We start from the raw sequence: 10,729 nt of genomic DNA, 5'->3' as shown, positions 1-10,729 counted from the left end.
CAGGATTGGGGAAGGGGGATTTTGGGAGCACGTACTAATGGGGGGGCATGTATCCAGGAGGGAGGGGGATTTGGGGCATGTACTGTTGGGGAGGGGAATTTGGGGGAGGCATGTACTGATGGGGATGGGGGAGGGGAATTTGGGGGGGGCCATGTACTGTTGGGGGGCATATACTAAAGGGGAGGGGGATTTTGAGGGAGGGAAGGGGACTCCAGAGGGTGCCTGCCCCTTTTGTGGGCACTGGGGTTCCTTGTGAGGGAGGGGCTGCAGCTTGCGGGAGTTGTTCTGGGGTGCTGGCACAGTGACGGGGGTGTTTGGGGTTTGCAGTGGGGGAGGGGTGACTGTTGACCAGGGGTTGGGGCGCTGAGAGCGCAGCATAGGGACCTCCGGGAATGGGGAGCTTGGAAACTCCTCTGGGGGGGAAGGGGCGGTTTCAGGGTGTCGGGGGAGCGGGTGCTGGGAGCGCAGGGGTCATTCTTGGAGGTATTGTTCGCCCTGGGCTGGTTAATCCATTTACGAGGCTCTTATCAGCCATGGCTCTGCTGGGGGAGAATTGCCAGCTCCAGCTCAGGCTGGTTGGGCCTTCAGGGTCTCTCTATCAACAACAGGCTGCTCCAGCTTTGAAATATCCAGGGGGAGGAAGGGTTAAAAGTACCCTGATTATTTTGGCTTCTGGTGAATTGATGTGCAGAGCTTTTTTTTTTTAAAGTACACGGATTGATGGGGCAGTGGAGATTTGAACCTTTCACGTTTGAAAGAGATTTAAAATATTGGGATATTGATATCCCCTCCCCCTTCCTCCCTCCCTCCCTCCCCCCTCCTCCCTAATCTCCAGGAGGTCAGCTTATTTGGAGGAGTTAAACATTGGCAGCAACTGTGGCTTCAGCAGTTAGGTGCTGTGCTGTGAATTCAGGCCACTCGTTCCTTAATTTTAATTTGTTTTTGGAGACGGTGACATGGTCTGCCTTCCCTTGCACCGTCTTCTTCCCCTCCTCCTCGTAGCTCTACCTCATCAAAGCATAGGGCTCAAACAGGAAACTTTATTGAGGAAGTCTAAATCTGAAATGTTTGATCATCTCTAAGAAGGGCTGATCGTAAGCACCCATTGACAGATTCATTTCCTCATAGAAACCGAGTGTAAGTTGGGTGCTGTCTCTGCCACTGTTCACAAAGGACTCTATAATCAGATCGTGGGCTAGTTCTGGCCGCCAGATATATCTTTCAGCCCGCATAGGCACATACTCCTCCAATTGTTGGACAGCTTCAGCACCCTTTTGAAGTTGCACCACAGACAATAGGCTGTTTTGTGTTTACTTCCTGTATCTCAGAATATTCTTGGAAACATGAAACGACTGTATCTTGACTTCACGCTGTATGAGCAGGCAGGGTGCACAAAGGTAGTTTTTAACGTAGGCTTCCTCCCCCTAACAAAATTAAAATCAGATGTGCATTCTTGAGTGAGAATCAGGAGCTGGGGCTTTTTTTTTTTCCCCTCTTGCTGGTACATCATCTGGGCGAGCTTGGCAGCTTGTGTATTTTGGCACTGGGGCTTGTCTGGTAACAGAAGACAAACTGTTTGGCTTGTTTTGTCTGTCTTGTGGTCCTGTCTTGCTGTAAGTGGCAGGGCACAAGAGAAGCAAATATTATAGGCTGAGATTATGCATTGCAGTGTGAAGCTGGGTGGCAGCCCTAGATCCCTCTGGCTGCTTGTAGTTTGGATTTTGGGGGTGTCGGGGCTGGGAGTCAGGGGAGGACTTGAGGCTTGTGGGATCCACTTTGGGTAAAGGAGAGTTGTGCTGCCAGGAATGAGACTGATGATGGAAATGAGCAACAACTCTCTCTCTCTCTCTTTCACAGCCAGCAGGAGGGTGAAAATGAAAGCAGGCTGCAGCATTGTGGATAAGCCAGAAGGAGGAGGAGGTAAGCGGCAGTGTCTAGCCTGAAATTCTGCACCCTGGGACCTCTCATGGCCTGATTTGCACTTACGCTAAGACTCTTTGACATGGCTCTGGCAGCACAAATAAGCCTTAAATTGGGCTACTGGAGCAGTGTGTACATGGGAATCAATCTGAATATCAGCTGGCACCTGGATTAGAGATGACGTCTGATGTCCTATGATTTCTGCATTTAGATTCCCCTAAAGCAGTTACTGGATAAGTTCTCAATAAATTATCTGGTGAACCTTACAGGGTATGTGATATCTCAGCTTGATTCCAGGCTGGCGTATAACTGCTTTCAAGAACCATTACTATCTAATACAGTGGAGACATAGATGCCATTCAAGCATAACGTGGTTTGGCCTAGCACATTTCACAAGCCAACCAAAACCTTGTCAGTGATTCAGGAAGCCCCAGTAGTAACAGTTGCGCTGGAACCCTATGCTGGCATGGCCAGCCTTGGCAGCAATTCAGAAACACAGCAGCCTGCCCAAAGTCATGGCAGGGGAGAGTCTGACTTCAAGGCTCACTAGAATCAGTCAGGTCACTCATGTGGGTACTTTATTTTGGCCGCTCACCTTCAAAAACTGTGGTCATGTCTCAAGTTTTTGGGCCTTTCTCCAATGTTTCCAGCTCTTTTAGTCCCTCATATTTTTGTATCTTCTGTTCAGTTTTGCAGTTTGTTTTTCAGCTTTGCAGTACGAAACAGTTCCAGCCAGTGGTCTGGATTCCTAGGCACCAGGCCAGTAATTATATCCACCATCTGTCTGTTAGACCCTAACCAAGATAAGAGACCTCTAGTAGTAGAATATGTACAGACAGCAAAAGACACCCCATGTTAAAGAGCTTGAAGATGTTGGGTTCTGATCCCAGACCAAACTAGCAGCACATTCTTTTTCTCTGAGCTTCTCATTGGTTCCCTCTTGCTTTCGGTGCTTTTCAAGGCTATCACTTCCCAGAGTGGGCCTACAAGACTGAGTCCAGTCCTGGCTCCCGTCAGATCCAGCTGTGGCATTTCATCCTGGAGCTCCTGCAGAAGGAGGAGTTCCGCCATGTCATTGCCTGGCAGCAGGGTGAATATGGAGAGTTCGTGATCAAGGATCCCGACGAGGTGGCACGGCTGTGGGGCCGGAGGAAATGCAAGCCCCAGATGAACTATGACAAGCTGAGCCGGGCACTCAGGTGAGTGGAAGCAGGGATCAAAATAGTCATTAACTAGAGCAGTGGAGGTTTTTGGGCATGGATAACCAGAAGACTTAGTTAATCCATATAGAACATGAATTATGGGGATTGCCTTAATCTCCCTGTCTCAGTTGTCCCTGGAGAGCTTTGGCTCTGAGTTTGGCTTGCATCTGGGAAAGGCTGGGAATATTTCCAAGCAGCTATGACCTGACAAACTAGTTCTGTCCCCAGCTGTGGCAGGCAAGGAGGTAAATTTCCCCTAATAAGTTGAAGATTGTTGTAATCGGGATTAATTTGTTCCAAGGAGTTTTGCTGCCTCTCTTCTCTTCCTCCATTGTTGATGCCTCCTGAGCAGCGTAGGTGTGGGAGGAAACCTTAGGTGTGCTCCATTATCTCTCCATCAGCGATAATTTCAAAGAAAGCAACTCCCCTCTCCACTGTAAATGTTTCTTGTGCCAAACTAGGGTGAAGAGCCAGGGTGCCTTTCCAGCCCCCAGTCAGTCATTTTACAGTGTCCCCATTTCCACCTACAGTTACGCAAATGTTGCCCGTCTAGTATTTATATGTTTCTATGTAGCAAGGAATTCCGTAGTTCAGCTCTGCTGCATTCTCTTTAGCAGCTCTAAACTATTTTGGGCTATTTTGGAGCCCTACAGCTGGTGTCGGAAGTCCTGCTATCCTCATGAGAGATCACTCATGGGTCAGAGATGCTATGCATCCAGCAGCTCCTTTGTTTAGAAACATCTGACACAGTGACAAGGGCTTGATCAGCTGACAGCCTGTCCTTGATAGCGCCAAATCTCAGTGAAGTTCCCCCCAGCTTTACTTTTCCTCATCAAGTGTTTTTTCGATCACCCCTTTGTAGTTTGAAGGGAAAGTAACCAGAAATGGATGTAGTCCTGTGGGAAAGCACAGTTTAGCAAGGGCTATCATTATAAAAATGACTTGGGGTTCCTTTGCGAGAGGCTGTGGCGTTCCCGATTTTGCCAATTATATGGACGTCTCTGCCATGTGCCCTCTGATCCCTCCCGGGTGGGGCAGGCAGAAGATAAACAAGGCAGCAAACGCAACAGGCTCATAATGGAACAGGAAGGAAACAATAAATCGAATGGCACCAACACTGTAATTGATGTATGGGAGTGGAAGGGACTCCACCTGCCAGATCTGGCTGTGTTTGGTGCCTCCGTCACACCAGAGACAGCAGAGAAGAGAGATTAATCAGTGCTGCTGGCCTGAGTCTCTGCCTTGAGTAGGAGCTTTGGTCTTCCTGCTCCTACTTGGAGCCACAGCTGCTTGATTTCACCTTGTCTGTGCCAGTGGGAAGAGCAGGCAACCTGCCTTTTAAAGAAGGGGTGGTGGGACCAAATATTGTGCTACATCTCTGCACATTCCACATTACTGAAAGAATAAAAACCAGTGGTGGCCTGGGTGTGTAAATGGTTGTGGCTCCTCTTCCAGGTGCATGGAGGTTACTTAAGTGCTGGCTTCTATTCTCAATCCCACTGCATCCCTGTAGCCATTATTCCTATGGCTTATATAGTAGTACACCAGTAATGCAGTGCATAGTGGTTGCCTCCAGTGTGATTTAGCAGCTGGAAATTAAGAGCTTGTGCAACCAGGCTCCTCTCTGTGAACTGTTAATGAGCCTTCTGGGGACCCTGGGACAGGGCTCTCTGCCTTGGGAGAGTGTTACTTGATCTAACGATGTGGGAGACACTGTAGCCTTGTAGGGAGCATATCAGACAAACACATGGGCCTGCTGGGTTGGTTACCTTGGGCAAGTGATTTCCCTTCTGTCTGCCTCTTTTTGATACCATACCCTTCGTGCCAGTGCTGAGTTCCTCCAGAGCTGTTGGGGCTGCTGCTGAGAAGGACCCAGGTGCCAGCTGGGCACATTTGACCAGCCTCCACTGTCTTGTGCTTCTCCCCTTCCTTGCATTCTGAGTGATCATATCTCTCTGTAGACAAGCAAGACGTGCACGTGGCAAACACCAGGTGGTCTGTAGCCTGGTGTAAGCATCAGAAATGGGGCTGCCTTTGCTCAGGTGGGCAGGCATCCTAATAGCCTTACATTTTTTACCCTTTCTTCCAACAGATACTATTACAACAAACGGATTCTTCACAAGACAAAGGGCAAGAGGTTCACCTACAAGTTCAACTTCAACAAGCTGGTGATGCCCAACTACCCGTTCATTAACATACGGCCCAACGGTAAGCTGGTCCCTGGGCTCTGGCAGACATTAATTGGTGCTGGAGACCGGGTGCATGTGGAATGCTGGTACAAGACAATAGGGCAGGTGGGAAGATAAAGCCAGCTGGGCAATCTGTGCAGGTTCACCTCTCGGGGATCTCTAGCTTGAAAGACTGGGCCCAAGCAATCAGTGCTAATGTAGTGGGAATGCGTGGACTGTGATAACGCTTTATCTGGAATGCCCCTTCCCTCTCTTTGTCACAAGCTCATCTGTGGTTGCCTTCAGGGCAGGCTCAAGGCATTCTGGTTTCCTATTGAGCGGGCTCCTTGAGATGTCCTTATTGGTGCGGCAGGTTTGCTTTGCTCCCAATATTACTGGGGTATGTTGCCCTTCTGATAATGGAGGGGTTTAGTTATATTGCCAGGGACCTTGTCTTACGTGTTTGCAAAGCATGGAGTGTATTTACAGCACCATGTGACCTTTCTCGCTGAGAGGCCCAGAGGTCCGCAGGCATGGGTGAGTGCGAATGTTATCAAAATGTTCACAACCTAATGACAGTGGCAGAGCTCTCTGCTCTTGTGAAGATCAGTTCAAACAGCTCTTATGCCGCCAACAGCCTGGTTTGCTGGCTCTTCCACCCCTTTGAAGTCTAGCTGAACAAATTCTTTGCTACATTGCTTTGGCTTTCAGGGTAATTTACTAGTGAGTGCAGTTCAGAGCAGTTCCTAGGAATGGATATGAACTGTGTCATGGGTTTGAAAGGTGGCACAGGAGCTTCTGAACTCCTGCTATGACCCAAATCCACAGTGATTCACAAAAAGCATCAGTTTTGGCCAGTAGCATGTCCTCAGCACAGTCTCCTGGATAAAAGTCACTCCAGGGTGGTGGAGACTTGCTAAGGGCAAGTCCACCCTGTGTGAGCTAGAAACCCCTGAATCCGTTTTATATGACCCTAGATTCTGACCTAAAGGAGCACTGATGTTGAAGGGTGAGTGCCCGGGGCGGGGCTGGGCTGGGGGCCACAGCTGCCTCTGAGAAACTGGCTGTGGCCAGCAAAGCACTTTGGGAAGCCACTGAATGCCGGTCTGAGGCAACAAATCACCTTCCTGTAAGAACCAGCTCAGTGGGGACCCAGGGCTGCCTGTGCTCAGAGTACTCCCAAAGAAGCCTTTGGGAGCAGCTGCCGAGTAGAAAGGGGGTGCAGGAGCTGAGCATTGATACCAAGGCACTGGCACCTCAGCAAAGCTGGCAGGGCTCATCTTCCAGGAGAAGGATGTTTGTCATCCTTGTTGTAGTTCTCTCTTCCTAGATACTGTGATAACAGAACACTTCGTAATACCTCGAGCGAGCTTGGCACCGCACCTGTCATGTGTCTCACTCCTTGGCTGACTCAAGTTGCACCAGGAAACCTTAGCCCTGAAAGAAAAGAAATGGGGTTTCAGAGAGACGGTCCTTCAAGCGCTTGCTTGCTTGTGAACCAAGGGGGTATACAGAGAGAGACCTCACCACTGAGGCAGTGATGCTGTCTCCACGTAAGAAATGCTGCGTTTGCAGAAAGAGAAACATATTTTCCAGAGCACGGGGAGCACAAAACATCATGTGAGGCTGCACTGCCAAGCTGTAATTACTGCAGCAACAAGTCCAGACAGCTCCTTCTCGCCTTTGCTCGCTGCTGTTCCTTTTCCCTGTTTGCAGGCACTCCCTTTTTGTCTCTGGGGCATGCATTTAAAAAAAAAAAGAAGAAGAAGAAGTTTGGAGACTTGGAATGCATCTGTCTAATTTAATTACAACCTGTTTTGTTTTCTCTTGGCTGGCATGGGGGTTGGGAGAGCAAACCTGTTTGGGACACTGGGATCTGGTTTTCTCTCCTCCCTCTCCCTTGTGCATTTTAAGGGGTGGAAGAAGCTGAATTGAGAGGTGTGAGGGGAGAAAGTGGCTGTGAGTGCATTGATCAGGCTCCTATTAGCAGCAGTGAATCCAAGGCAGTGGAGTATTCTCTGCCCTTCTGCCAGAAGTCAGATCCGAAACTGGTCAGTGCTGGGAGCACGTGGTCTGAGCCAAAAGGCCAAGTGCTAGAACCTCCACCGCTACAGGACAGCCCACACTCATGCTTTGCAAACACCTACTGTAGGGTTCAGAGCATGTGGCAGCTGCAGCGAGGCCTCATTGCATAACACTCCTGCAGGCTTCAAGCTCAGGAGAGCAGAGGACAGGTGCACAGTGTGTTAGGGTGTGAAAGTCGATGACTAATGGAGAGTGCTAAGAGACAAAAGCAACTCCAGGAGCTGAAGGGAGGATCCTCTGCCCTCAGGCAGGATCCTAAGGTTGGGGGTAGAGGAAGGCAGAGCTGCAGGTGGGAGGAGAGGGAAGAGCAGATTAGGAAGGCTCCTTCCAGCTGATCACCTGTTACACTGTTCATTGTTGATGGTGCTCTTGTTTCAGCCCAGGCCCAGGTCCGGCTGGGAAGGCCTTACTCTGGGACTTGCCTCTGTGGCTAATCAGGTCCCTAACCTTCTTGTCTGGCTTTTTCCCCTTTGCACCAGGTGTCGTGCCACAGAGTGCCCCGCCTGTTCCCACTGCCTCCTCCCGGTTCCATTTCCCACCTTTGGACAGCCACTCCCCCACCGAGGATGCCCAGCCCAGCCGGTTTCCCACAGGGCCCCTGGTGCCATCTGGCCAAGAACCTTTGAGCGACAGCGGCGAGAGAAAGCCTGATGTGCCTGAGCTGGAGGACGGCTCCTCTGACTGGCGGCGTGGCATGGATCTCATGGCACCTCGCAACGCAGTGGGCCCCGGCGGCATCAACCCTCAGAAACGCAAGCCGGAGATCATGCTGCCTCTCTTCACAAGGCCTGGGATGTACCCAGATCCTCACAGCCCTTTTGCCGTATCCCCTCTGCCGGGGCGTGGTGGGGTGTTGAATGTCCCAATCTCGCCTGCCATGTCCCTGACTCCGACCCTCTTCTCCTATAGCCCTTCTCCAGGTCTCAGCCCTTTCGCAGGCAGCAGCTGCTTTTCTTTCAACCCTGAGGAGATGAAACACTACCTGCATTCACAAGCCTGCTCTGTCTTCAACTACCACCTGAGCCCGCGGACTTTCCCTCGCTATCCAGGGCTCATGGTCCCACCACTACAGTGCCAAATGCCTCCAGAGGAGCAAACCCAGTTCCCCATCAAGCTGCAACCTCCTCCTGTCGGACGCAAAAACAGGGAGAGACTGGAAAGCACTGAGGAGTCAGCTGCCCCCCAGCTTGCTACCCCTTCCCCTAGGGTGAAGATTGAGCCTATGGTGGACAAGGAGCTGGAAAGCGAAGAGCTTCCAGCAAAAGGGAAAGACAAAGCCGAGAGGGAGGAAGGATCTGGCATGGCAATGCATAATGCCACCCTGGAAGGAGAGAAGGGGGCTATCTTTGCCAGGCCGGCTGCCCCGTCCTGGCCTCTGGCCCCACCAGCATCTACCCAGGTAAATGTCCCAGCTGAAGAGTCCCAAGAACAAGGGGATGGTGGTGGAGAGAAGCCATCCAGAGAGCCAGTAGGAGAAACTGGGACCCAGGAGAAGAGAGAGGATGCCCTGATGCCACCCAAACTGCGTCTCAAGCGCCGTTGGAACGGTGACCGCCAGCCGGAATCCACCGAGGAGCGCCAGAATGGGAAGGTCCACTGGAACGGTGCGCTGGGTGCCCCGTACCTGGTGGCAGAACCCAAGGCAGTGATTGCCACGGCCACGTCCGACACCTAGGACCCAGGAGTGCCACCGTCCGCTTGGACCGACAGCCGTGTATTTATGTAGCGAGATTGCAGAGCGGGGGTGGGGGCGGGATGGGGAGGGGGATTAGTCTGGTTTGATCATTCTAGAGACTAGGATTTTCTGGGTTTCTGTTTTTTTTTTTGTTTGTTTCGTTTCGTTTTCCTTGTCGAATCGCAGGTGAGATAAAGTCGGCTTGCTCAGATTAGGAGGGCGAGACGCTCACCTCTTCCGGGCCTCTCGCAAACTCCAGAGAGGCTGAGGCCGAGGTCTCCGCCAAGGCTTAGGGACTCCAGCCGTAATCTACTTTATATTCTCTAGTATTTATAGAAGCAGGAATCTCTGACTACTTCTAGTTCTTTGTATGGAGTCCAGCATAACAGCAAGAAGGATTTCCTGGCAGTTTGGGGTACAGCCTTTGTCAGTGTGGGGATCGGTCTGTTTTTAGTTGGGGTGGGAGTGGGGGGTATTGCACTGTCCTTAGCTTGGAATAAATTGCGGAAAGGCACACATCAGGAAGGGAGAGAGGCCTGCCAAAACCATGGTGGTGGTGGGCGGGGGGGGGGCAATTCATGTTAGGACTTGAGGGCATCAAGGCAGCTCTTTTAGCTTTCTTGAAACATTGAAGAAGCCATGAGCAGTTGTAAAATCTTTCAGGGAAGGGAGCGGGGTGGGGAAAATAACCTAATGCCTTTAATATACGCATTAAAATGTACCCAGGGTTTGTTTTTTTTCCCCCCTTTTCCTAATTGTATGGGTGGAGTCAGGAGCGATTGGAAGATTAACACTGAGATGATTGTGGTGAGTTCATAGAGGAGGAATGAGAAGAGCTTTGCTAAGTCTATTTCCTTTCTTGTTTGGTTTCCCCTATCACTTTGAGTCATGCCTTAACTACATATACACTTTATGTGATCAGGGTCTATTGACAGAAGAAACTTGTGCAAGAGCAGCTGAGCAGAGGCTGGGTTGGGGTTTCGTCTCGCAATCGATAGTGTTGGCAGGAGATTGCAGAGGGTGAGCCAGCAGTGGCTGGAGGACAGAGGGTTGCATGGAGAAGCAGGGGAAGGCCAGGCAAGCACTGAGGCCAGGCCTTCAGTGAGCACACAAGGAGCTTGAAGGTGGATTAGAGAGGGCACGCGGGGGGCTGGGCACCAGCCACTTAGGCCTCGCAGCACAGATCTTGTTGTTGAGTTGCTGTAAACCTGCTATTTCCTTCGATAGCTGCATTTCTCATTAGCCTAATTAGCCTAGATTGTGGCAAGGAACATGGATCTTTCCTGCTGCATTGGGTCTCCCTTTCTAGGGATTCCTTGAAAAGAACTGACGCACTTGATCTCCACGGGACTGCAGTGGTCTCTGCAGCCTTGCGGCTGATTCATGCCAGTCTAGGAAAACAGCCTGAAGCAGGCGAGTGACTGTAACCAGAAGCTTAGCTGCTGCAAGAGGACGGATGGGGAGGTGTGTGAGCACAGGCCTACTCGCACGCATTGGGTGCAGAAGTTTGGTTTGTGCCCTTTTAGGGGGCGGTTTGCCTGTTTGGATAGGGGCCCACATCGAGGCGCTGTCCAAGCCAAGTACTGTACATAGTACAAGGTGGGTTCTTCAGGGGAATCCTCCATTGGGTAACTAATGCCTGAGAGGCAATGGAAGAGAAACAACCTGGGGGGGAGGGG

The 10,729-nt window shown here is 51.0% G+C and overlaps 1 protein-coding gene across 1 annotated transcript; it reads left to right on the top strand.

Annotated features, from left to right (window-relative positions):
- Positions 1 to 1,760: 1,760 nt before the first annotated feature.
- Positions 1,761 to 9,124, top strand: ETV3 (ETS variant 3). Its single transcript, XM_019555892.1, has 4 exons — positions 1,761 to 1,920; positions 2,882 to 3,119; positions 5,215 to 5,330; positions 7,855 to 9,124. Exons 1-4 carry the CDS (start codon positions 1,806 to 1,808, stop codon positions 9,048 to 9,050), a joined length of 1,665 nt encoding a protein of 554 aa, XP_019411437.1. The 5' UTR covers positions 1,761 to 1,805; the 3' UTR covers positions 9,051 to 9,124.
- Positions 9,125 to 10,729: the final 1,605 nt, after the last annotated feature.

This window comes from Crocodylus porosus, unplaced genomic scaffold, assembly GCF_001723895.1.
Source record: "Crocodylus porosus isolate Cpor-Errol unplaced genomic scaffold, CroPor_comp1, whole genome shotgun sequence".
Lineage (NCBI taxonomy): Eukaryota > Metazoa > Chordata > Crocodylia > Crocodylidae > Crocodylus > Crocodylus porosus.
The sequence above is the reverse complement of the archived record's forward strand: the minus strand, read 5'-3'. Positions and strand labels throughout refer to the sequence as shown.